Here is a 26107-nt window from a genome sequence, read left to right as displayed (position 1 = left end):
TATTGTAACTTGCAATAACTTCCACACACACCATAGCATATAGTTACCTCTAGTTATGATTTCATACGTGGAGTTTCATGGCAAACATTCATGAAACTTGGAACTTTGAATTTATTCTTACGTCCGAAAATGGTCTTCGGCACAAATTATGAGCGCATCTCATTATTCAAGTGTTTTGGACAGGTCTTTTCGTTTTTTTGTAAGCAGCATATGGCTAGATATTGAAACTTATGATAGAGGAAAATGCAACCCCAAGGCCAGATCAATCAGTCATTTGTGCGTTGGATAATTATAGAGAGAACCAGAAATAGCTACAATATTCCTCCCTACAATGGACATAATTCTATACAAAAGATGGTCAACTGTGTGCCTCGACCTCCAAACCACCAAAAAGCTGAATGATCATGAGATAGGCCTCTTCTTCCTCATGTAGCTTGAGCAAAGTTCTCGTTCTGACCACCCAGGGGCCTTAGCCACTTCTTGGAACAAAAGTTCAAGCTTCTCTGAACTCATATTTCAATCTCAGAGTCAAGCCTACTTATGGCCTCTTTTACTTCCAAAAGCTTTGCCTCTAAGCTCTTCAAGTCTAGCCTCCTTAAATCCTTTTGATTTTGAAGCAAGAATTGCAAGCTGGTCCAGCCGAGCACGCAGGAACCCGACATTCATGCCTAAACCCTCAAAGGCTATCAAAGTCTTATTCCAAGTGGAAAAGTAACCTTCTGAGGTTGTAATCTTGCAGGCCCTGATGGCATCTGCAATGTTGATTGTCTCAGAAATTACTCCAACTATCAGTTTGCAGTTCAGACCCTCAAGAAGATGTTCATGAAGGAATGAGTTTTGACTGCAGCAAAGCTCGTAATACTTGTTCAGAACGTATTTCGAAAACTCGGAATTTATGTTTAAACCATTGACCAAGACGTTGAAGTTATCCATACAGTACATTTCTTTGAATGGGACAACAGACTCTGAAAGTCTAAGTCCATCCAGAACTTCAAAACCAAGATCTTCACTATCATTTTCAGACTGGTCTGATAGTGGACGAGATTTTGTATTAAAGGCTATTGCATGGTCCTCTGGAATAGGTTCCAAATTCCCACTTTCTTCCCTTACACATGAAATAATGTGTCCTGCATGATATAATTATAAATTACAGAAATGATACAGGGAGATCAAAGAAAGCAAGAGTTATAACTGTCAAACCATTAAGCAAAATAACTTGGTGAATTTTAAACAAATTACCAGTATCCATCTGCTTAATGCAAGCATCTAACCTCGTGGGGCCAACAGCGCAATCCGCTTCATCTAAACCATTTGATCTAATAATATAAACCTAAACAAGTAGGCAGAAAGAGAAGTAAGTGGTTCATCTGCATATTCAGAAGTAGCATCTAAAAGCAGTAAATGTCTATAATCTATGCTCCACAGCACCTATGCAAGATCTCCATTCAAGAGGCATTAGGAAGTCTTCACTACGGAGAATCAATCTTATCCTTCATCTTTAATCTCCATTCAAGGGAAAACCCTCCTTAAGTCAAGAAAAATATTGACAAGCTGAAAATATCTACAATGAACCAAATTATTCCTACATTTTTCTTCAAATCGCAGGATAAAAATTATTGACATCATAACCATCACAATGGCCTGCCTAGCATCTTCTATTTATGCATTACATTGAGAACATATTTGATTCACAAGATTTGGTGTGCAGAGCGATGACCAAGTTTTTTTAGGCATTGAATTTCTTCTTCGAATTCAAGTTTAACTCAATGTTTCACAGCGGCACTTGCAAGTTACAGTCAAACAATTTCAAGATATTAACAAAGGATTGCACTTGCAATCAAATCATTTAAAGATATTAACAAAGAATCCACACAAACATATTAAGAAAGAAGGTATCATTTACCTTGAATTTGGAAGGAGTGACTACATGGAAAATCACAATATCTCCCTCCACTAGCTTGTGAGACATTGAAAACCCTCTCCATCCACCACTCAGTCCTACCTTCTGCGCAAGATATTTCGTTTCAAATTCTTCCCCATTTTCATCTTCCAGAACAATCATTGTATCTTGTTTTAGCAAATGATCACAGCAGAATTTCTTAGGAAGACCCTGCCAAACCAAACTGAGTGCATATAAATTTATCATCCCAATAGTTCATGCCTTCAGATAATTGCACAAATTGTGAAGAGAGTGAGTCAGTGAGGTTTACAAGCCAGAAACATCCAGTAACATGTGATGGGAGCATAACTTTGAGTAGGGTAGGGAACTTCGGATCTAGGCTTGCTTCAACCTCCTTTGCTCTTTCCAGAACAGAAGACTGAGCTTGGGAAGTATCATATAAGCTTTCTACTGTAGCTCTCTTCCATTTACAACTATTGGTAAAAAGATTGAGGGATGGTCCAGTGTCACTTTCTAATTATATCAAACAATTATACTAAAAGTAAAAAAAAAAAAACAGATTAAAAAGTAAATTAAATATACTCACTGACCTTTCAGGCATCTTTGGATTAGCACTGACTATCTGTATTCAAGATTTAAAAAAAAAATTTCAGTTCATTATTTTGAAGAGAAAAGATGCTTACAAACAAGTAAAGAATTTTAATTAGGCTATTGGGTTTCCCAGGAAAAAAAAAAAAAAAAAAAACCAAAGCTTAAAACTTGAAAAGAGTAAGATTAATTTCTGTGCAGATTCAATAATTTCAAACTCCACACAGTTCAAAATAGAAGAAATCAAAAATAAAAACAAAAACCCAATACAAATATGTATAAATAGAACTCATGAAAACAAAGAAAGAAAGAAAAAGAGAAGAGAGCATAGTGTTTCTCACAATGCTTTTAGTCATCTGTGACAGAGTGAGACATGAATATTTCTTGCTAAACAGCTTTTCCTTGTCCTTTGGTAGTCTTCCCCTATTGCTCTGCAAAACCATTTGTAAACAAAACAGTCACATACTCTGTTTACAAGCAAAACCATAAACATACCTGAGAGAGAAACAGGGAGATTGGACCTTGGATGGTAGTGGAGTGTCAGAGGAGGAGCTCTGTTTCTGGTTTTGAAGAACAGCCATTGTTTGATTCAAATTGGTGAAAATATGGAAAGATGTAAATATGAAAGAGGAGGAAGATGAAAAGACCGTTCGATTCAAATTTTGTACTTCGTTCAGACTCCCCCAGGGGCTACAAGCTTGGCCGAAACGGAGCCAATTTTCAAAAATAATTGGGGCTTTTTGGAAATAATACTAGTAACAGTAATGTTGTAGCCACTTTTAAGTTATATATACTATTCCAGTTCCCCCCCCAAAAAAAAAAATTACGAACAAAAAGAACAAAAATCGTTTAATTTCTATTTTATGTTGGGTTTGGCTCCATTATTTCAATTTTTTTTTAAACTTTCCTTGTGTTAGTAAATTGGTCTAGTTCTTGATTTCCACCTCATTTACTAACATTAACAAATCAAAAGCTAATAGGCTTCACGTTATAATCTGTAATCTAATACACAAAAAATTAAGAATTAGATTCCTAAAGAATAGTTGACCCCATACTCATTCATCGTCTCCCCAACTTCTCCCATTTCAAATAAATAAACATGGCCTACTCAATCTTTTCTAACACAATTGCTACAAGTAGGTCATGTAACAGTAGTATTAGTAGGAATATATGAGTTACTACTTACAAGGGAAGGAGGGAAGTATTCCATTAACAAAATAGAGCAAACGGACCAAGAAAAGTTTTAGGGTTTAGTTCAAGATGCATGTTTTTGAAGCAGGATATATACGTTGAATTGATTAAGCATCTACTTGACTGTTCTTGTTATTATTTTGTTTGAGTATATATACTTTCTTGTACTTTTTTTTGTAGTGTAATGAATAAAATTATATAGTTAATTGTTTTCACCCTAGTGCCACAGACTTTTCTATTTTGCTGTCATTATTATAAATATGGATAAAGTGATATTGTTATGCCGAAAATATGCAGCACACATTTTACTCTCCTTTTTTAAGCGAAAAAAATGTTGTCTTTAAAAACTGTTGAGTACATGTCCCACGAGAGTAGCGCAGTTGGTTGGCAAAGATTCATGACACTTGGAACTTTGAATTTACTAGCTCCTGTCCGAAGTTTATTTGTGAAAAGATACTTTATACAGTCACATAGGTAACAAGTATCAGGTATAATATTAATGAATACACACACGTGATTTAATATAAGTGAATTGATGAGATCATGTGTTACACCGAAATCTTGGTAGGTTTTTCATTCTTTATAACCACAATATGGCTAGATATTGAAATTAATGGCCAGACCAGATCAATCAATTATTTGTGCGTTAGATAGGAATAGCTAAATCAAGAATTACACACTTGGAAGAATGATTCCTTAAACTCAAGTAGCATGTAATAGTTCCATAAATAAGGAAAAAAGAAGACAGCATTATTGGATTTGACATAAACTTGCGCTTGTATGTTTTTGCGTAAGAGAGGATATTGGCAATTGGTTCAATAAAAAATCTTCCATTGATAGCTGGAAATTGCAAAAGAGAGAACCACAAGGTACAACATTCGTCCCTATTTGGTAGGTAGCTTGTGATACCTCCAGTAATGGACATAATTCTATACTGAAGTTACCCAAAATCTCTGCAGTAAGACAACTGCAGGGCTCAAGCACATCATCTCCTATACAACAAAAGCACAATTATCATGAGGCACGACTTTTGTTCCTCATGTAGCTTTGGCACAGTTCTGGTTCTGAACTAGAACGCTTGAGCTATAACTTACACCAAAAAAGAACCAGAGACATTGAAGTTTTCTCATCACCAAGGGGCTTTAGCCACTTCTTGGAATGTAAGTTCGAGAATTGAAGTCATATTTATGGTCTCTTTTACTTCCAAAGGATTTGCATCCAAGCTCCTCATCTCTTCTTCTGGATGGTCCTTTTCAAGTCTAGCCTCCTTCAATCTTTTTGATTCTGAAGCAAGACTTGCAAGCCGGTCCAGCCGGACACGCAGGAACCCGGAATTCATGCCTAAATCCTCAAAAGCTTTCAAAGTCTTACTCCAAGTGGAAAAATCACCTTCGGTGGTAGTAATCTTGCAGGCCCTGATGGCATCTGCAATGTTGACTGTCTCAGAAATCACTCCAGCTATCAATTTGCAGTTCAGACCCTCAAGAAGATGTTCATGAAGGAATGCGTTTTGACTGCAACAAAGCTCATAATACTTGGTCAGAATGTAATTCGAAAACTCAGAATTTATGACTAAACCATTGACGACAACGGTGAAGTTCTCCATGCATTTCACTTCTTTGAAAGTGACATCAGACTCTGCAAGTCTAAGTCCATCCATAAATTCAAAACCAAGATCTTCGCTATCATTTTCAGACTGATCTGATACCGGACCAGACTTTTCGGTTTCATATGGAATAATCTGTCCTGCATGATTTAAATTATAGAATGACATCACAGGGGGATCAGAAAAGGTAAGAGTTATGATTGTCAAGAAGTTTAGCACAAATAACTTGGTAAATTTTGAAACAACTTACCAGCATTAATCTGTTTAGTGCAAGCATCTAACCTCATAAGGCCATGAACGCAGTCCACTTCATCTAAACCATTTGATCTAACAATATACACCTAAGAAAGTAGGCAGCAAAAGAATTGAGTGGTTCATATGCTTTCAGAAGTACCATCTCAAACAGTAAAATGTCTATTTTCTATGCTTGATAGCCAAGCATTAGGAATTGTTCACTAAGGACAATCAATCTTATCATTTTTTCTCTTAAAATACCCTACCTAAAGTTCAAGAAATATGACAAACTCAAAAAATCTACAATCACCAAATTACCTTTTTCGTCAAATCACAGGATAAACATGTTCATCATCGTCACAATCATAATGGCGTCCCTAGAATCTATCTTCTATATATACTTCACATTCAGAATAACTTTGATTTACAACATTCGGTTTGCAAACTCGTCAAGTTTAATGACACTTGCAAGCCAACAATTTCAAGATATTAACAAAGGATCCACACAAAAATTTCAAGTGGTTCAATCAGTTACCTTAATTTTAAAGGGCGCCACTACATGGAAAATCACAATATCTCCCTGCAGTAGCTTGTGAGCAATTGAAAACCCTCTCCATCCACCACTCAGTCCACCCTTCTCCACAAGATATTTCGTTTCAAATTCCTTCCCATCTTCATCTTCCAAAATAATCATCGTATCTTGTTTTGGCAAATGCTGACAGCTAAATTTCTTCGGAATACTCTGCCAAATCAAAGATAGCGCATATAAATATATCATCCTAATAGTCCACGCCTTTAGATAAATGCACAGATTGTGAAGAGAGTGAGTAGGGTTTACAAGGCAGAATCCTCCAGTAACATGTGATGGCATCATAACTTTGAGCAGGACAGGGAACTTAGGATCTAGGCTTGCTTCAACCTCCTTCGCTCTTTCCATAACAGAAGACTGAGCTTGGGAACTATCATATAAGCTTTCTACCTTAACTCTTGTAATAACTCTCTTTCGTTTATGACTATTGGTAAAAAGATTGAGGGTCCAGTGTTAGTTTAAAACTAAAACAAATAAGTTTTATAAGTAAAAGCAGATTAGAAAGTAAATTAAATATACACACTGACCTTTGAGACATAATGGGATTAACATTGACTACCTGCATTCAAGAAGTTGCAAGATTTTTCAGTTAATTCAGTATCTCAATCTCAATCTATTGATAAGAAATGGAAAATTCAAAAACCTTTTTTTCTTTTTCTTTATTTTGTTTTTCATTTCAATCGTCAAAACCTCAGACCATGAATATAATTGAAAACTTGTCTTCTGCAGGAAATCTGCAGTTGCTTAAAAAAGGCTCATGCTTACGAAATGTTCCAAAACTGTTTGTTCGAAAACGCTTCCTACTAAAAACCCATTCAGAAAGCTTATAACTTGAAAAGATTAATATTATTCAATAAATTTCAGACCGATGGTAATCATCAAACCATGTCGGCGTCTCCTTCAAAATCGGAAATAACAAAAACCCAATGCAAAATAGTGCTTCTCACATTGCTTAAAGCCATCAGTTCGAGGCATGAAGATTTTTGCCCAAACAGCTTTTCCATTTTCATGCTCTGCAAATCATTAGTAAACAGACAGTTACATACTCAGATTACCAGCAAACCCATAAATCATATCTAAGAGAGGAAGAGAGAATAGACCTCGGATGGTGGGTAAGAGAAGTTCCGGTTCTGATCTTGAAGAACAGCCATTGGCTCCCTCATTGCCATTGGTTATGGTCCTATGGAGGTCAAGAGCGAAGCCAGTAGGCGTAAATATGGATGTATGAGAAAGGGGAAGATGAAAAGACCGTTGGATTTCAAATCTTTTTATTTCTAAAATGGAGCCAATTTTCAAAAATACGAGGGGCAGTTTGGATATTGACACTGCGGGTACAAAGTACTCGTTTCCCCCCAGAAAAATATTTACTTAATTTACCAAAAAAGTTACCATTACTGATTGAAAATCAACTTAAAATGGCTCACCGGTTACACCTAGAATTGGGAAAAGTTATGAAAAAGGACTTTTGTTGTAGCACTCTTCTCAAATAAATCTATTATATCGATGTCATCTCGATATGTCATTGTCGATATTATCCAATTATATCGATAATATAAATAGTCTAATATAGTCTTGATATGACATAAATAAAATATCGATATTCTGTTGAAATTATCGATTTTTAACACTAATAATCGTATTTGAGAAGTTTTCACATTAGAATTTATTCTGGTGATATTTATCTTCCTGATGTTACAAGAGTACTCCAGTGTGGATCCCAATTTCAAAAGTTAAAGCAGTACTCATCCTCATGAAAAACATTGACATCAAGCTCTAGGGTGGCTAGTAACCGAAAACCAACCCATACAAAAGTTGTGTTGCATTTTAGAGGCAACAGATGCGACCAAGTGAATTGCCATGTTGCAAGAATCCTATTTCCCTGCCTTCATAAAGTTGGTGTTTATCACTTTTAATCATCGTGTAACATTACTATTTCACTCTACGTTATTATATTTATTTTGTGTAATTATAACGCGTGTTGAGCGAAGAGATTTTGTTATAACCTGAGTACTACTAGATGCACCAACTATTACTCCAACTATTAACTGATGCAATGTGCTAGTATCCAAGAGTATATATGACAAATTTATTTCTTTGTAAGTGTTGGCCAAAAATTAATGTTTAGTGTTTACCCAAGAGTTCAGTCCGCAACCCACAATTGTCCATGTTGTATATCTCTATTTTTTTTCCTTGAGGGAAATAACTTTCGTGTCGCGGGTGCAATGCAACTTTATCTTAGGCTCAGGTAAGGGTGCATTGAAATGATCTCATACTTGAGTAAATGGCAAACATTCATGAAACTTGGAACTTCGAATGTTGCTCACGTCTGAATATTGTCTTCAGCAGCAGTTCATGAATCATTCAAGACTGTGTAGTGTATATCTTGTATTTGACATATGGGTCTCAGAAGAATTTGACCATATGGTATCCACAAGCTATATAACTAAGTGGCATGTGATAGCTAGAGGATGAGGGTAAAGATCCTTTGTTTAAGCTTGCACTCAAGTTAAAAAGAGAAGAAAAACAAGAAACATTTACACCCAGAAGATTCTTTGGGAAAAGAAAAATTAGCAAAGGATTTTATTATAATGCTAGGCATATGTATTTCAAGTTACAACCAACTTATGTGGAATCCCTAGATCTACTTCTTCAAGAACAAAAAAAACATCTTAGCATTAGCAAGGCAGAGTGTTCTTCCAAAGCCTAAGGGTCTTGTGTGTGTGTGTGTGTGTATTTTCCTTTTCGATTCTCCAGGTCATGTCCTAAAACTATATGCCAATTGTAGCTAAAGTATATTTCTACTCACCATGGAGCATCAACCTCTTCCTGGAAGATAAACTCAAGCCTTTCGTAAATTTCTTTTAAAGCCTCTATCTTGGCATCAAAACTTAACATCATCTCTTTCAATTCCAAAAGCCTTTAGTCAAGAGCTCTCATCTCCCCCCTGCACAAATTTGCTCAACTTTAGCTTCTATCCTCGTTAATTCCACAGCCTCTTCTGATCTGAAGGAGGGACTCAGAAGCTGCTCCAGTCGTGCATTTAAGAATCCAACATCCATACCCAACAGCTCAAAGGCATTTAAAGTCTTCTCCCACATTTCGTAATCAGTATGAGAGGCGGACAGCTTGCGAGCTCTAATGGCATTAGCAATGTTAGTAGTTTCAGTTATTATTTCAGCAGCCAACTTACTGTTAATACTTTTGAGGAGATGATCATGCAGAAATGAACCTCGTGAGCAGCATAGATCGTAATAGTTAGTCCTGAGCTGTTTGGAAAGCCAAGAATCTATAGTCACACCATTCACAAGAATGGTGAAATTCTCAATACTTCTAACATCTTCGAAATCAGCTGCTGGTACTGGATATCTAATGCCTCCTGGAAATTTGGAGCCAAATTCCTCATTGTCTTCCTCAGTTTGATTATCAATAAGCTCAGGCTTAGTATCTAACATCAGACTTGTCTTTCGAATGTTGCCTTGGCAAACATCACTTGAAAGAGGCTTTGGATGGTTTTCCTCTGCATAATTTTTCACCAAGTTAACATTTCAAGTCTACATGCCGGGATTTCATAATTTCTGAAGGAGGGAGAGAGAGACAGAGAGAGAGAGAGAGAGAGAGAGACAGACACAGACACAGACACAGACACAGACACAGAGACACAGAGAGACAGAGACACAGAGAGATAGAGACAGAGAGAGAGAGAGAGAGAGAGAGAGAGACAGACAGACAGACAGACAGACAGACAGACAGAGTATACCAAGCACTTCATGTTTGGCGCAGGCATTCAATTTCAAGAGGCTAAAAGCTGCATCTACTTCAGCTAGATTATGTCTTCCCATTATGTACACCTGTAACATTGTGTAGAGATATCAACATTATCAAGAAATTAGAACCCCATGGGGATAGAAATCAAGATAGTAGACCCTAAACCCACATGCAAGGGCAGATGGATAAGCCTCATCCTAGCAAGAAATGCAAATTAAGTGGACAAGTGGGTATTAAGAACCAAGCGGCTCTTGTAAAATTTGCACACAAAAAATGTGCCCGGGAAACAACAGTGGAATACCTTAAACTTCAAAGGCCTGACCAAACGTAAAACTAAGAGATCACCAACTCGTAACTTGTGTGCAGTACAAAACTTTTTCCATCCAGCACTTAGTATCCTCTTTCCGGCAAGAAAAATAATTCTATATTTTTCCCCACTTTCGACTTCCAGGGTTAATGTTGTATTATGCAATGGTAAATGCAAATGGCAGAATTGCTTCGGCAGTGTCTGTCAAATAGAAAAATTAAGTGCATAATTAGTTATATATTTGTCCATGGCTCCAAGTCCAGTCCTTCTAAACTTGGCACATAAGACTTACCAGACAATTCCAAGAGGAAACATTTGAATGTATCATAGACTTAACAACGATGGGGTATTCAGCTCCAAGAATTGCCTGGATCTCCTCAACTTGGGTGCTGGCAGAAGACTTTTCATGTTCGTTAAAATTATCAAACATGGTTCTCTTCCGTTTACAGCCAGTCGGTCAATAAAACATCAACGTTAGATACTTAAAGCAATTAAGTGTTGAAGCTAATTAACAAAACATTTTAAAAAAATATACCTACCCTCCATGCTTCCGAGGATCCCCAGGAACTTTCTGTTAAAAAATCATAAGAATTTTCCCTTCAATCCTTTATTGAATTATTGAAGAAAATATTACCATCAACATTATCATCCACATAACTAGTGTATGAACCATGACATGCAGCATAATACACAGTAGCATAGATAAATGCACAAGGGCTGTATAAAAAATGTGACTAGAAGGTATCAATTTGCAAATAACAATTCATTGGGTCAGTTTATCAAACATGTACAAGACAATAAATGGGCCTGTTCTGGGCAGGCATATTTTTGGTTTCCCATATGATTGTTTAGGCACCCAACAGAAAAGCAGACCAAGTTCAAAGAGAATGCAATACCATCTTAACATGCCAAACAGAGCAAAATGGAACATATCTTTAAAAATGCAAAAACAGAAAAGAAAAACCAGAGCACATGGGTTCTCTGAGCTCAATATCATACTGAATATCAGAAAAATCATCTTAATCAGTGAGAAAGATGCAACCATAAACTTTTGGTGTGCAAATAAATGACAATGAAAATGGTTCTCACTCGCTTGGTCATATGGGTCGGACTTAAAGGACTTCTCCGAGTGTTGAGCACATTTTTCTTGGTCTTCCATGGCTCCCTCTGCTTTACCTGCGATTGAACAACTACCGTTGAGGAAATAAATTCACAATCTAGAGAGAGAGAGAGAGAGAGAGAGATATATATATATATATATATATATATATACCGAAAGGGAAGAATGATGGGTTCTTCGGCGGCTGCGGAGAGAAAACTGGGAAACACTCAAATAGTCTTCCTCTTCTTCTTCTTCTTCATTTTCTTGTGGAACATACTCAGGGTCAGAGAGTTCTTCTTTCTTAACATTCATGGTGAGCATGAAGTTTTTACTGTGTTTCCACTCGTGGGTCATCGCCATTGGAATTTGACAGACACGCAGCCTCAGAGCTCTGTCACCTCACTGGTCACTCCCTTTCTTTTTCTCTTCTGTCAATAGGCATTCACTAGTATTAGTGATATCTTGTTAAAGAAGGAACCTTTGCCTAATTGCTGGTTTTCAGACTCATAATTTCGTATTAATAATATGACAATACGGCACACCATTCTGGAAATGGTATAAGTAGGTAACTTCCCAACGCTGCACTGCATGACCATTTTTGTGTGTATAGTTTCAATTAATATTTCAGATTCATAGAATTTATGTATTTCTTTCCAATTTCATTTATGACAAATATGAAATTCGAGCTCCCTTAAAAATGAGCCATTGTTCATGTTTTATAATATAAAATTTACATACATCTATGTTTATTGAGAAGAACTTAGCAATTGTTTTTCCTCCTATATTTACAACGATTAAATCTTACAGTCAGGATCGTTCAAGCAACGCATCTAGTAGTGTTAATTGAACGAACGATTGTGTCCGCGCTACAAAGGACCTAGAGTACATAGACTATTATCTTATGCAAACCAGCTTTGCACCCCACTCCTGGTGATATGTATCATCATCTACCACCAAGATCAGTGATCTATACATTCCGATGGTTCGTCAAATGGACAAAATCCGTCTTAAACATATATACGTGGTCATATACATGCGATTATCCCTCGTTCGTTCTGTGCACTTCATGCCAGAGGACCAACTAGTTGGAATGAGCATGCAAATAATGTACGCCGGATACCCCAGAAGATGTCTGAAAAGGCAGACCTCACCTCCAACTCTTGGGTTGCTACCACTAATTCTTCGTGCACCATTCTATGCCACGTAACAGATCTCCTTCAAAGGCAAACCTGTAAGAGAAGTCATAATCTCGAGCGACGAATACTTTTGAGACCATGAGGTGGTGAATTCCTACGAGCAGAGGCAAATGGCTGCCCATTCAAAGACCCACAAAATTTGATATCCCAACCCTCGACGTTCTTAGGGACACAAACATCAAACAGGACTTGGCCGAGTACACTATGTGCACTAATGCTTGGGGGCTTGGGCAGAGAGATTGATCTTTCTTTCTGTTCATCTTGTAAAGACCCAGAGTCCCTAACATTATGATTCTCTGCCGAACTTGGCAAGAAGAAGTGGTCGCTTGGTTCCACTGCAACTCTTCTGAGGCTCTGGTTAGAATTTACAGCTACTTTCCGGAGATCACAGATTAGTTCTGATATCTCATCGTGCACGCCTTCCATGCTAGCATTTTGACCTTCAAGTTCTTGAATTCTTTGAGAAAAAACCATAGCTGCCTTCTCAAGGAAATGAGTAACAGACGACCTGTATTGTATTGGATAATGCTTATAATGACCTGAAATGAAAATAAAGTTATGTTATTTTAGCTCTTATGTGCAATAAGCATGGAAGCAAACCAAGAGTTGACAATGAGGAAAATACTATGCACTGTTCATATATCCGATGAGTGTTTCCCAAGTTTTTTTTTTTTTTTTTTTCCTTGCAAATCTCGGAAGACAAAACCCATCAATAACCTCTTTTTATTGACAACTCTAAAGTTATACATTATCCATTTCTGGGAACTATTTCTGCAATTTTGCGAACTCATTTTGCAGTATAATAATCTTGGCATAAAATATGCAAGCTCATGTGTTTAATGGTACAAGACCCATTGAATAACAGCCTCCAAGTAAGAGAATGCAAGTCCCCAAAGTCTACTTCTCCTATTTTTTAGACTTTCTGTTTGTCCAAGATAAGATGGTGCCCACAAGGTTTCACAAAAAGTTAAGAAGATATTTACAATAATTGCTATTCAAGAGTGTTGCCTCAACACGGCATAATTTCACTCAAAAAAGAACATAGATATTTCATTAAATATAACGAATTATTATAAAAAGTACATTAAAGAACCAGTGCTAAGCTATATAACTTCTAAAGGTAGCGGGCAACAAAGAAATTGAAAATCCACACAGGATACTAATAACAGAGAAAGAAAAAAGCTAAAGAAGAAACAAATAAAAAGAGTTTTGAAACAAACCTAGGTGAGGGGAGCCATTCAATTTCACAAGATTGACATCTCCTCCAAGTTCTTGTAAACGTTGAGTAAAATTGTAGATAATATGATAAGGAGCCAGATCATCTTTATCAGAGCATAAAACGAGAAATGGAGCACCCAAATTCTACATGAAAAAAGTAATTATTGCATTAATTAACAGAAACAAACAACAAACAACAAGTGGGTAAAGGCTAAATAAGAACTTACAACAGAGGAAAACAAAGCCTGCCAATACTCAGCGCACTGGGATTCAAACCTAGTAAGATACAAAGCATCCAGACCAGAAGCAATGCCTTTAGCTAGCCAAGAAACCAGTTTTGATGATCCAGGCATCTTTAGAATGGCTGGGTGTAGTCCATATTGAGTGCCCAGGTCACTCGTAAAATCAACTGGACCAGAATCATAGATGTGTCCGGTAATACACTTTCTGACCAATCGATATTCGGCCTTCACAAAAGTTAAAGAAACTAATAAGAATACAGTGTCTGGAATGAATCTGTTGGAACAAATGGGCATTAACAAAAAAATATAGTCCAGAAGTTTTCACTGAAATACAAAAGAAATGCATACCGGATAGAGCTGACCTTCACAAATTCCCTCAATAATCTGCATTTACATGTGCTAAAGTCATTACACAGTACCGCCATTGTAACGAAATCAGTAAAGACCAGTTAAGAATTATAAATAATAAATAAAAAAATCCTGAAATAAGTATCAAATACAAAATTGGTTATCTATCATTTATGAAAGTTACCTGAAAAACCTTGTACATACACGCTTTTGTACCAGCAGAAAGAGCCACAAAAACTACAGGGCATGGCTTAATCCTTAGCTCCTGCAAACCCAAAATACATAAATGAATAAGTACTCAACAGATTACACTTGAGCAATATTAAAAGCTATACCGATCCCTAATTTCTCCCAGATTAAAAACAGATGAAAGATTCGTATGGAACGGGATTCCACACCATACTGAAGTTGGGTTTTTCTTTTTTTGCGTATTTGTAATACACACACACAACTACTCAAACAGTCATTAGCCAGGCATCGCACAACAGCTCCATACTATGCATCAAATCCGAAGAAACATTTAAAAATTGGCAAACTAGTACGGAAACTGACCTCAACAAGCTCATTGAGAATAACAAAGGCGGACGACATGGCCTTTTCGGGGTCGAATCTGCACATGATTTCATCATAACGGGAAAAAATTAACTCGAAATGCAGCAAAATGAAATAAAGATCCAATCTTAAAGCCCTTCCATGAATCCCAAACCAAAATTTCTACCAATTACAAACCAACCCACGAAAGTTCCAACACACAAAAGAATCCCAGGATGTAGGACAAGGACAAATAAAAAACTTATCCATGCTGTGTTTGGCTGGTGAGAACATGTGAGAAAAGCCACTTACGCATGGAGAAAATGGGAATGGCAAACGAGGGAATTCCAACCGAGAGACGAATACAGATCCACGTAATTCTGCAAGTGTCTCTCGTGAATCGAAACCCAAGCGAAGATGACAGCGACTCCTTTTGAATCAGAGACCTCTTCCTTTCGTCCCCAGAAGATACCGCCACCACCACCACCACTGCCACTACCTCCCCCACCCCACATAACTTAGCTTCTCAGCTACTCGGGGAATTTGGAATTTTGGGAATTTTGGGGAATAATTTTTTGGAATTCTAGGGTTTTGTGGATTTGTTAGATTGCGAAATAGTGGTTGGAGAGGCGTTGGCTTGTTAGAGCCACTCGTGTTCTTGTGTGAAATCTCAAACTCTGAGAAGAGAAAACGATAGGGGCTGCTGATCATGACGTTCATGGACCATGAACCGTGGGGGTGGGGCCGCCGGCCACGTCAGATCGTTCGCACCACGCGCATTTTTGGATAAGCCCAGCCACTTTGGAAACTTGCTGGCAAATGTGGATTATGACAGAAACCCTTGTGAAATCGGAATAATACTTTTTGTTATTTTTGACTAATAATATAATGACAATAATTTTTTTGCATGTCATTATATTATTGATCAAAGATAATAAAATAGTCATATTCTCATTACAAGTTTTTTTTGATGAATTAGGTCAGTTAATCACTACAATAAGAGCATTTACAATTATGTTCTTTATTTTTTAGTTAAAATTTAGCAAAAAAGACACAAAAGCTATTTTAGAAACTCTCTATAAATTTGAAATCATACTTTTTAGAGGGTCATAAATGCAATATTTAATTAGAGGGAGCCAATAGAAATCATTTCTCTCTCCTTAGATATAGGAGCTCCTAGAGGTCTCCGTATTTTAAAAGTTAGGAGCAAGGTTGGAGATATATTTCCTAATTCCTCTCTAAAATTCATCTAAGTAGGTAGTTTAGGGAGTCCATTATATATGCTCTAAGAGCATTTACAATCATACTCCTTATTTTTTTGTTAAAATTTAGCTAAAAACACATAAAAAATTATTTTAGGAGCTCTCTATAAAATTTGAACTCTAATCATACTCCCTAATTTAAGGAGTCATAAATACTGTAGTTATTTTTTAATTCAATATGATTGGTCCATCTCTATAATATATATATATATATATATATTTTTATAAAGACAAAAAAGTTCATTCAACTTAATACTTAACCTTAATACATCCATCTACACACAAACACCCCACCCACCCCACCCCACTCCCCACACACCAAAATACATCACACCACTCTTCATATTAAGTTTTAGAAAAACACAAACTCTTCTACACTCTATTACCAGATTACTCTTCTCTTTCAATTCAAGAAACCTACTATTTTCACAAAACATCGTAGTTCATTTTCAATGTTGCCACACATTTGACAACAATATTTTTATCTCTTTAAGTAATGTGAGGTTAAAGTGAATTTAGAATGGTGAGGGACAAGATAGCGGGGTGTGGAGTGTGAGGTTGATGAGTTTTTTTTTTTTTTTTCTATTGGATGTGTATTTAGGGGTCATTTGGGAAGATAGTGGAGTTTTCTTAGAAAATTGTGAAAATTTGAATTAGAAGTTAGAGTGAACTTAGAACGTGGGGTGAACAAGAGAAATGCGGGATTTAAATAGAAAAACTTTAAACTAAATAACCACTAATTCTATTATGAAACTTTTGGAAACTTTTCTTTTATTGTGGTTGGCTTGCAACAATTTTGTTGTTGTTGTTGTTGCTATTGTTTGCATTATTCCTTAACAACACTTTGATATGTGGGTTTGACGCATGTACTATGGAAAACTATGTGAAGTTATTCAACCTGAGCACTTTATATTTGATCCAGAAAAGGGAAAAAAAAAAAAAAAAAGGGGGCAATTTAAAGAGACATGTTAATTATACGTATAGTTTTAAGATCTTTACCAACAACAACAACAACAACAACAACAAAAAAAAAAACTAAGCTTTAACCCAAGATACGAAAAAAGAAAAAGTAATAGTAACAAGAAGAGTTCTATAATTTCTCATACTTAGGAGGTGAGCGCATCAATGACATTACATAATATATAATTGTTCATATAATGGGGCAACAAACGTGATCAACAAGTTGTAGTGATTAATTAATTAATTTTTTTGGGGTCAAGTTGTAGTGATTAATTTAACATAATAAGAAAATATACCATTTACTTGAGTGATCTAACAATTTGTTCTTTTAAATTGGATTGCCATCACTTTAATATGATATGTTTATTATAGTGTCCTATGTCAAGTGCTTCACCATTGTTTGCGGTGTGTATATAAATTTTCTTATATAATGTTTTAAGGCTTCTCACATGCATATCAGATACAGACATTTGATGTGACTTATAAATCAAATTGTCAATAAAGCAAAAAAGATAGGATAGCCCAAACGAACATGGTTTAACTTATTTTAAAATAGTATTAACTTACAGATTAAAGGTCTTAAATTCGAATTTCCACGACATAAAGTTGTGTGTGAACGTGAGAAATCATCTTCTTCTGTAATTTGAACTATTATTTATACTAAAAATATATATAATAACTTTTACGAATGCAAACATAAAATTACACCAAACAATAATGGAAAAGAAAGATGGAATTTATTTTTTCCTTACGTCTAAAGTACACTTTTCTTTTTATCAAAATCCTACGTGAGTCCACATACACTACTACAATCTTCCATCGTCTCTTTTCTCTCTACTTCTTTCCTGTGTTCTCTTTTCAATTTCTAGCAATATTCTTTCTTTCAACTTATTTGTTCAAGAAAAAGTTATACCGTTTTCAAACAGTTTTAATTTCTTTATGATGATGTCCACTTTATGTAGCTAGTGTCAAATCCTTCAATTATTTAAGGGTTAATCGTTTTATTAGTTCTTGAATTTAGACCCAATTTGCATTTGAGTACTGCAATTTTCAAAATTGTTCATGTGGTCATTTAACTTTAGTTTTGTTAGGACAAATGGTCTTGCCGTCAATTTCGTTAACTTTTCTATTAAATACATGGGCAAAATGGTATTTTTGTATCAAAATTGATTAAAATATGAATAAAAAAATAAAAAAAATTAAAAATTAAAAATAAACTCTTTCTCCCCTCCTCCCCTCTATCCCATTTCTACTCTCCCAAAACTTTATTTTTATTTTTATTTTGTTGGTTTTTTATTTGATTTTCTTTTATTATTATTTTAAAGAAATTAATTTTTATTAAATTTTTTTGTTTTAATATAAAAATACCATTTTTCCCCTGCATTTGACAGAAAAAGTTAATAAAATTGACGGCATGACCATCTATCTAAACGAAACTAAAGTTAAAGGACCACGAGAACTATTTTAGAAATTGAAGCACTCAAATGCAAATCGGGTCAAAGTTCAGGGACTAATAAAACGATTAACCCATTATTTAATTAAGCTATGCTATTAGAGAACATTCTTGTTCACCACTCCACCCTTATTTGGTAGTGAGCATTATCATCACGTTAATTGTTGCTAGTTAAATTTAATTTTTGAGATTCGAATAGCAGATAAATTATATCACACTCATTCAGCATTGATTAATGTGATGATAATACTCACCGCCAATTGACGTGGTGAGCGAAAATATCCTTAAAAAGAGGTTTGGATAATTCCTGCCAAAAAGAAGAATATTAACGTTAAGTTGAGCATTCTTTGTGTTGTAATTCATTCTTTCGATTCCACTCTTTGTTATCTTTTTAGGAGCAGAGAGCCAAAAGATCATCGGCTCATAGAATCAAACACAACTGACCAAGAAACGTAGCCCAAAGAAAAAGCTCCCCTCATCCACAAAGGAGCTAGAAATCAAGCCCACCCAAATTGGGGTTTTTGTGGCACCCTATAGGCCACCTAACTTTTTTATTTTATTTTAATTTTCTTAAGCTTTGGACACCTTGGTAACGTTTTAAGTTTTAATAACTAGCTTTAATTTGGTGGCCTAAAAAGCAGATGGGTCGTGACCAAATTAAACATTTCTGCAAACCTAACATATATGTGTTTATGTAATTAGCTATCTCATCAAGAACGGGAGAGAAAGAAAACCTAACGACCATGAATGGTCTCATTCTGATAACATAAATGGAAACCTAACAGATCATGGGGAGACATTATTACTTGGAAAAGAAGAGAGAGACTTCACCATTTTAATTTTGCATGAAAGAGAGGAAGCTGCAAGAAAATTATATGAACCTTTTATGGAATTCAGATACTTTGTCATCCACCTTTTCTTCTAACTTTAATTTGGTATTTGATCGTACAAAAAATTACTTGATCGATTGCAAGGATAGCAATTTTACTTGGTCAATCATAAAAAACTAGCTAGTGGTAGTAACACAAGATTATCCGCATACAGACTTCACAACGAGTTTTCAATTACCAATAAAATTACAATTAATGTACAGATTAAAAACATGAGTAATTTTTCATTATATTATAACACGTGAATTGATAACATCGTATATTAATATTCTAATCTATAATAATTTATCTACACTCAAAAGGACGAGTTCACCAATCCGCCTTTTAACCCACAAATTGAAATGAATTAGTAGTTAAATTGATTGAGGACCACCCACACATGCATAATGATAATGAATGGCATAGAGAACACTAATATTAAAATGTTAGAAAGGATGTGGTTGCCACTTTTCCAGAATTTGAGAACTCGTTAAATTAATAAAGCTAGTTTGTCAAAGAAAAGGAAAAAGAAAAAAGTAATGTTTAAGGAGAGGTGGTGTGTGGGGGCTTGAATTTTACCAAAAACTAACACTGAAATCTTCAAATCTCGAACAAGCAAAAGAGGTAAAAGAAAGAAACACCAAAATCGAAACCAACGTCCCTCATTAATAAGCAAGCAACATTCTTTTACCCCCCACATCTCTCTCTCTCTCTCTCTCTCTCTCTCTCTCTCTCTGTGACTTTGCATTAAAATTAACGTGCATCAGATCCGAAGCCAACCAACCACTGCATCGACCCTCACTCCACAATTGCATGTGAGGCCCTCTCCTACTCCCCATTTTTTCTTCTTCAACAATGTTCAAAGTATTCACCTTTAAAAAAAAATGTAATTCCCTCACTAACCATAGCTTGAGGAGCAAACAATACTACACTGTACTGTACACACCTTTTTTTTTTTTTCCCAAGTCTTTCATCTAGAGTTAGTTATTTGTGAATTACGTGATCTCACAATTTCGTAAGTCTCAAATCATGCAAGAATATTGTCAAAAAATCTTATACAAGCGATATTGAAAAATGAGAGAATCGAACTTAAAACTTTGTTTGCAGGAATAAATATTCTTAGTCATATTCTTTGTACTACTTTATTTAAAGCATATTCAATATATTCAATTTTCTTTTGGTTGGGAAAAGTAAGTTTTAGAATTATTGTTTGTTCAACATCTTTCTGGGTACTTCTTAGGGGAGGAGAAGCTAGAAGGGTGGGATCCGGAAGCAACCAAGTAACAAACCCCACATGGGATTGAGAGTGGATTGATTGCCTTTTGACACGTGTGTAATCATGTCAAAATGCATGTAACCCTGCTGCTTTTGTTTCCGACAATGCCCTCTGCCACCCTTTTCTTATCTCCTCCCTTCCTCTGCCCCTGTGCCAGAGTGACTCGGTCTGAGACTGATTCTACCTCATTGCGAATATTTCCTGTCCAGCTTTTCAAAAGGAGCCAGCCGTCTCTACTTTCCTCAAAAACCGTTTTAAACACCTCTCCTGTGTTCCTTTCTTTATTGATCAAATTGTTAACTTTTCTTCTTTTATTTGGTAGTGTTTTTGAAATTGCTAAAAATGTGTTTAATTTCGTTTGGTAAGACAATTTAAAAGTATTTACGGGTTTTTCTTTTTTTCTTTTTTACGGGTTATTCAAGCACTTTATTTTTTGAAAAATTACATGCTAAATGATTCTTCATGAATCACTTTATGAACATAAAATGCTTCTTATAAAAACAGTCTTATATGTTGTTAAAGTGTTGTCAAAGGACAATAATGCACCCTCAATAATTTCATTTATACACACCAGCTGAGAGTGCTCAAATCGCTCCGCTTTCATTAGATTAAATTTGATAAAATGAGTTGTGAGTAGAATAGTACTAGCTCATCTTTGGACTTTGTTAATAGAGAAACCAAACCTAGAATTTAGATTCAATATCTAAAAACCTAGAGTGGTTTAAGACATTGAATCTTTTTTTTTTTCCTTTTAAAATTAGACTTAGTACATTTTGAAAGATTCCAAATCTTTAATCATTTCTACTCAGGCTTAAAAAATTGCAACAAATTACTTTGTTAATTGAAAATTCACATAAGCCAGCCTTTTAAAGTGAGAAGCCAAATTTGCATTACAATATTTGGGTACTTTCTACTTTCACAGTGGCGCCTAGCTAGCTAAGCTAGCTACTTGGTTGGTCCCCACTCCAAGCAACACAACGAATCATTACCATTACATGAAAAAGCATATTCGGAAAGGAAAAAGGCCCAAACGCAAAGATGAAAAAAAACGAAGGATAAGAAAAAGGCAGGCAGAGTAAACCAGTAAAAGCCAGCAATTAAAAAAAGCAAAGCTGATCAGAAAAAAAGAAGAAAGAAAGAGAGATTCACACACCGCCACAAAAACCAAAACAGACCCAAACAAAAAACCCTTTCCCTTTTCATTTTTCAATTTTTTTTCTTTTTTCCAAGCACAAAACCAAAACTGTTATTCAATGTGTCTTGCATTTGTCCAAAGAGGAAAACCCCAAAACCCAAAACCCAAAACTAAAAACCCAAAAAGAACAAAATAAATTAATTACTAATGTGCCAATTGTAGAGAGAAAGAGAGGGGCTCTCCAAATGTGGAAATTGTTGCAAAATATATTTGAATTAAAAAGCTGGGGAGTTGCAGAAGAATTAGAAGCTTCCATTTGGTGTGCACAATGACAACACCATGGAGACATCAAAAGAAAAGAGAAGCAGCTGTACAAATAAAAACCCAAATTAAATTCAAACCCTCCTCCGTGCATTATGCTAGAACCCAGACCTCTATAGCTCCAAAACAAACGCATAAAATTAGAAGTTGCATGCAACTTTCTGTCCTACCTAGTGTCAGTTTATTCTTTCCCTCTCTCTCTTCTGCTCTCTCTCTCTCTCTCTCTCTCTCTCTCTCTCGCGTAGCTAACTGAATGCTGCTTGCTTATGGCTTCAAACGAACCCACTGGTAACGGCCCTCCAAAGGCATATCCTTGACGATGTCATAGTTGTACCTGAGCCAAATGGAGAAGAAAAAGGAAAGTTGTTGGTTAGTTGTTAGGGTTCCGATTCCCAGCTGCTAAAATGCGCCTGGGGTAGAGTACACGAAACGGTACAAGCTTATCCTACGCACTATTAGAAAAAGAATTAAAAGAAATAAAACAAGAGAGGAAAATGTACTCACTTCTCTGCAAAGCGCTTTTGCTCGTACTTCTCGGCCATGGCGAAGAACTCTTCGATCTCATCACTCGGAGGAGCTTTGCTCACCGGGAGTTGTCTCCGTCGGAGATACACCGCCGGCGCAGGCGATTCCATTTCCTCGGAGCCTAGGCACAGCTCGCTGGACGGCGTCGTTTCTCTGCTGAAGAACGAAACCAAAAAAATTGTTAAAATAGAGTTCTGAGGAAACAGAAATTAACCTGAGGCAGAAGAAAAACGTTTCCTTTTTGGAGGAATTGAAGAGGAAAATTATTAAGGAATGTGAAGTGAAACCTGAATTTATTGTTGGCCGAAGGAGAGTTGGAGTGGACGGTTTCGAAACTCTTGGCCTGCAATAGGTGAAAAGTAGCGTAAATGAATTTGAAATTTAAATTTGAATTAATTGAACCAAGCAATAAAATCGGAAGAGAAACGTAAAATTGAAAGAAAAAAAGGAAAACAAAGAGAGAGAAATTTGAAGCGCCTGTTTGTTTGCTGAGAAAATCCTAACGGAAACAAAAAAAAAAAGCACTGTTTTCGTGCGCTAGTTTCTCTCTCCTTTTTTTGTTTCATTATTTCATAACAAAGAAAAATCGGAAGCTCGGTACGAGACAGGCAATGGAGATTCACCTCCAGATCTAGGAGCGGCGAGCTGTGGGCGACGACGACGTCGTTGAGCTCATTGCTGGAGCAGCAAGAGGAAGGAGGAGAGTGATCAGAGCAAAAGTTCGAGCAAGAATCGGAGGAATTCAGGAGCTGAGGAGAATGAGAGTGACGGAGATGAAGCATTGGTGGACTTGGCGGCAATGGCGCCTCTGAGTGTGAGAAGCGTTGCTTGTGCGGAGATGAAGAAGCTCTGAATTTTCTCCTCTTCGACACGCCTGTGGCTGAGTCGTCCATGGCCGCCATTCGCTTACAGTTACAGTCCCCCATCTCTCTCTCTCTCTCTTCTCTCTGTGTAAAGAAGGCTAGAGCAGTGCACGCACACACGCACAGAGTGTGTGCTTCTCTCTTATTTTTTGCTATTTTTGGTTTTGATTTTGAAGGAGAGGAAGGAAGGAGAGAGAAAAGTGGGAGATCCAAGAGGGATGTTTAGGAAGTGATTTGTTGGACGGTTCAGATTTCGTTTTATAGCAACAGAAAAACGAAAAATATCAATAAAATTTCGGGGTGGGGTTTGGCTCGATTTTACCGTTTTATCTATTTACCGTGTTACTGTGTTTGTGGTCCTCACTTCTGGGGTGAATGGGTAAAAGGGTGGCAGTAGAACGGCAACGGTGCCGTTACGAAGATCTCGGCGTGTTAAAGTCTATAGTTATAAACAAACTACATCCGCTTCTTCCTCTGTGGAGCTGAATTGCAAGATTTTAATGTCGTTTTAAATGTCACCCTTCTGCTATTGATTAATTATTACCCAAATTTATCCCTCTGCCCTGTGTAATTCCTATCATCCCACCAATTTTTTTTTTTCCAGTTAATATCATAATAATTAACTTTAAATATTCATAAATTAAATAGTGGGAGTTCACCAGATAAAATTAAAAGAATTTATGGTGAGAGCAACTCCTATAGTTATGTATTCGCTATTTTCACTCTAAAATTTTGAAATAGTACATTTTCATAATATTCCACCTTTATAAAAAGGTGACGTCTAATTGGTCCTCTCTTTTTCTCTCCAAACTATTATATATATATATATATATATATATTTTTTTTTTAATACAAGCGAGGAATGGAGGTTTACACAAATATTTATTGGGAGTCTGGTTTCGAACCTCTATCCCCATAAGTGAAGGTGGAAGAGTTCAACCAACTAACTTATACCCCATTGATAAGTTATTGTTTTTAAATATTTAAGTTGCAATTACCTTTTCTTATTGTGATATAGTTATGTAAGATAAATGCTCAACAAGAAGAAGTATTATCTTTTACTTATGTGATTTTGGTGTTCGTCATCATATATGGTTTTAAATTTAGTAATTCTTGTACTTTGAATTTCTTGTGTGCTCATTTTTCTTGTAGCTAGTGAGGCATTTTGATTGTAATTAATGTTAAATTCGCGCGTTGTTACATTAAAATAAATAACCTTCGATCTATCCTAATCGACCCTAATTCATTTTCTCACTCTGTCTTGCTACTTGGGCTATATGTAACGTGAATAGAAACGATTTACAGTTTTTTATTTTGGCCCTATTTTAAGTTTTATATGAACTCAATGCTATGCCCTAGATTAAGTATTTTGGGATCTTATCGCATGTTTTGTAGATCTAATTATTAGTACCTGAGGTCTTGGGCAAGGGTTGGATTCATGAAGTTTTATATATTTGCTATATATAAAAACAATATTAGTATTTGAGGTCTTCAAAACCAAACCAATCTCCTATTTGTTTTTCTCTCAATTTCTGATTATATCCACAACGGTTGGAAAAAACTTTTCAAATTTTAGAACTGGTACCAATATGAATTTGAGTGAATGATTGGCTTGAATTGGGACAAAATCTACCCCTGTAAAGAAGAAACTCAATCTTCTATATAGACCCTACATGAGTCATTTACATTTTCTTTTTCACCAAAATGTTTTAGAATCCAATTATTTTTCCTCTCTCTCATATGGAGTGAATCTCAAGTGACTATATCACAACCCCACCTCATGAGAAAGCAAAAGAAAAAAATAAAAGAGAGTCGAGAAAAATGGTTGCAAACAAAACATTTTTCCCAAATTTTTGGTACAACTCAGTTTCGCAAGGTGAATTGATTGGAAAATGAGTGAGCACCAACCCAATTTCGTCCCCACAACAGCCAAAAAGAAAATGGAGTAAGAACACTCTTCTCTCATTGATGTTGCCACAAGTACAAAAGGCATGGGACGTAAGGGACTTAAGTGATGGGACCAAAAGCTGGCCTAGATGGTGATACTCTCCAAATTTTACTTTACACCACACTATATAGGTATCGACAAACCTATTATGTACCAAATGTTTACTTCCCTTTCTCACAACTTTTAACTAATGCCTAAATTTCATAAGAGCATTTACTCCTACATTTGAGGTGTTAGGTTCGATTCTCCTCTCCCCCATTATCGCTTGTATAAAAAAATTAACTACAATGCTAATATTAGAATAAGAACTCAATGTAAATTCATCTAATAGTGATGTCACAAAATGGTGCAAGTAATCAATTGCATGTTCAAATCTTAATGTACTTGTAGTACCTGTTTGGTACTAGTCTAGCTTGTAGGTGTTTAATGTCACGTACTGATGTATGTATGGTGGACTCAAGAATTTTTTAAGGGAAGTGCAATTTTGGTCAAGATTTTTTTTACAAAATAAATTTATTAAAAAAAAAACACACACACACATACACAAGCGCGCTGCGCAGCATAACACAACACAGTGCATCAGCAGACTGACTTCGTTTAGGCTTTTTGTCAAACACCTAAAGTGCACCTAAACCCAAATATGCAGCACCTATGATGGCTTTTCAAGCAAGAGGAGGT

The 26107-nt window shown here is 35.9% G+C and overlaps 4 protein-coding genes and 1 pseudogene across 5 annotated transcripts; all 5 read right to left on the bottom strand.

The window, feature by feature from the left end:
* Positions 1 to 262: 262 nt before the first annotated feature.
* LOC117637895 lies at positions 263 to 3141 on the bottom strand (annotated as a pseudogene).
* Positions 3142 to 4493: 1352 nt separating this feature from the next.
* Positions 4494 to 7328, bottom strand: LOC117637794 (B3 domain-containing protein Os01g0234100-like). The gene is made up of 7 exons (XM_034372811.1): positions 7209 to 7328; positions 7056 to 7121; positions 6636 to 6667; positions 6358 to 6532; positions 6055 to 6261; positions 5536 to 5626; positions 4494 to 5425 (listed from the first exon to the last, which is right to left on the bottom strand). The coding sequence occupies exons 1-7, from the start codon at positions 7275 to 7277 to the stop codon at positions 4809 to 4811; spliced, it is 1257 nt and encodes a 418-aa protein (XP_034228702.1). The 5' UTR covers positions 7278 to 7328; the 3' UTR covers positions 4494 to 4808.
* A 1614-nt stretch (positions 7329 to 8942) lies between these two features.
* On the bottom strand, positions 8943 to 11676 carry LOC117637810 (B3 domain-containing protein Os01g0234100-like). The gene is made up of 7 exons (XM_034372832.1): positions 11454 to 11676; positions 11270 to 11356; positions 10720 to 10751; positions 10473 to 10569; positions 10175 to 10381; positions 9866 to 9956; positions 8943 to 9625 (listed from the first exon to the last, which is right to left on the bottom strand). The coding sequence occupies exons 1-7, from the start codon at positions 11640 to 11642 to the stop codon at positions 9042 to 9044; spliced, it is 1287 nt and encodes a 428-aa protein (XP_034228723.1). The 5' UTR covers positions 11643 to 11676; the 3' UTR covers positions 8943 to 9041.
* A 281-nt stretch (positions 11677 to 11957) lies between these two features.
* Positions 11958 to 15569, bottom strand: LOC117638796. The gene is made up of 7 exons (XM_034373916.1): positions 15130 to 15569; positions 14839 to 14896; positions 14471 to 14551; positions 14287 to 14322; positions 13924 to 14163; positions 13699 to 13840; positions 11958 to 13017 (listed from the first exon to the last, which is right to left on the bottom strand). Exons 1-7 carry the CDS (start codon positions 15330 to 15332, stop codon positions 12524 to 12526), a joined length of 1254 nt encoding a protein of 417 aa, XP_034229807.1. The 5' UTR covers positions 15333 to 15569; the 3' UTR covers positions 11958 to 12523.
* A 6449-nt stretch (positions 15570 to 22018) lies between these two features.
* LOC117637173 (cyclin-dependent kinase inhibitor 7-like) lies at positions 22019 to 23696 on the bottom strand. 2 transcript variants are annotated; one of them, XM_034371998.1, is made up of 4 exons: positions 23242 to 23696; positions 22906 to 22961; positions 22598 to 22774; positions 22019 to 22427 (listed from the first exon to the last, which is right to left on the bottom strand). In XM_034371998.1, the coding sequence occupies exons 1-4, from the start codon at positions 23542 to 23544 to the stop codon at positions 22358 to 22360; spliced, it is 606 nt and encodes a 201-aa protein (XP_034227889.1). In that variant the 5' UTR covers positions 23545 to 23696; the 3' UTR covers positions 22019 to 22357. The 2 variants fall into 2 exon arrangements, with proteins under 2 accessions (XP_034227889.1, XP_034227888.1); XM_034371997.1 differs by having other exon boundaries at positions 22598 to 22771.
* Between the last annotated feature and the right edge of the window lie 2411 nt (positions 23697 to 26107).

Source organism: Prunus dulcis, chromosome 8, assembly GCF_902201215.1.
Source record: "Prunus dulcis chromosome 8, ALMONDv2, whole genome shotgun sequence".
In the NCBI taxonomy this organism is placed as follows: domain Eukaryota; kingdom Viridiplantae; phylum Streptophyta; class Magnoliopsida; order Rosales; family Rosaceae; genus Prunus; species Prunus dulcis.
The sequence above is the reverse complement of the archived record's forward strand: the minus strand, read 5'-3'. Positions and strand labels throughout refer to the sequence as shown.

Bases quoted from the DNA above. Each gene is read 5' to 3' on its own strand.
- LOC117637810 (XM_034372832.1), bottom strand. From the start codon at position 11,642: ATGGCGATGACCCACGAGTGGAAACACAGTAAAAACTTCATGCTCACC. The intron at 10,382-10,472 runs GTAAGTCTTATG...TCTATTTGACAG, and splicing joins TTTCCTCTTGGAATTGTCTG to ACACTGCCGAAGCAATTCTG. The intron at 9,957-10,174 runs GTATTCCACTGT...ACAATGTTACAG, and splicing joins TCAGGCCTTTGAAGTTTAAG to GTGTACATAATGGGAAGACA.
- LOC117638796 (XM_034373916.1), bottom strand. From the start codon at position 15,332: ATGTGGGGTGGGGGAGGTAGTGGCAGTGGTGGTGGTGGTGGCGGTATC. The intron at 14,164-14,286 runs GTATGCATTTCT...ACTTTTGTGAAG, and splicing joins GTGAAGGTCAGCTCTATCCG to GCCGAATATCGATTGGTCAG. The intron at 13,018-13,698 runs GTTTGTTTCAAA...TTTTCATTTCAG, and splicing joins GAATGGCTCCCCTCACCTAG to GTCATTATAAGCATTATCCA.
- LOC117637794 (XM_034372811.1), bottom strand. From the start codon at position 7,277: ATGGCAATGAGGGAGCCAATGGCTGTTCTTCAAGATCAGAACCGGAAC. The intron at 7,122-7,208 runs GTCTATTCTCTC...AATGATTTGCAG, and splicing joins TCTCTTACCCACCATCCGAG to AGCATGAAAATGGAAAAGCT. The intron at 6,262-6,357 runs GTAAACCCTACT...TTGATTTGGCAG, and splicing joins TTACTGGAGGATTCTGCCTT to AGTATTCCGAAGAAATTTAG.
- LOC117637173 (XM_034371998.1), bottom strand. From the start codon at position 23,544: ATGGGGGACTGTAACTGTAAGCGAATGGCGGCCATGGACGACTCAGCC. The intron at 22,962-23,241 runs GTGAATCTCCAT...CACCTATTGCAG, and splicing joins CGCCGCTCCTAGATCTGGAG to GCCAAGAGTTTCGAAACCGT. The intron at 22,428-22,597 runs GTGAGTACATTT...CATTTGGCTCAG, and splicing joins CAAAAGCGCTTTGCAGAGAA to GTACAACTATGACATCGTCA.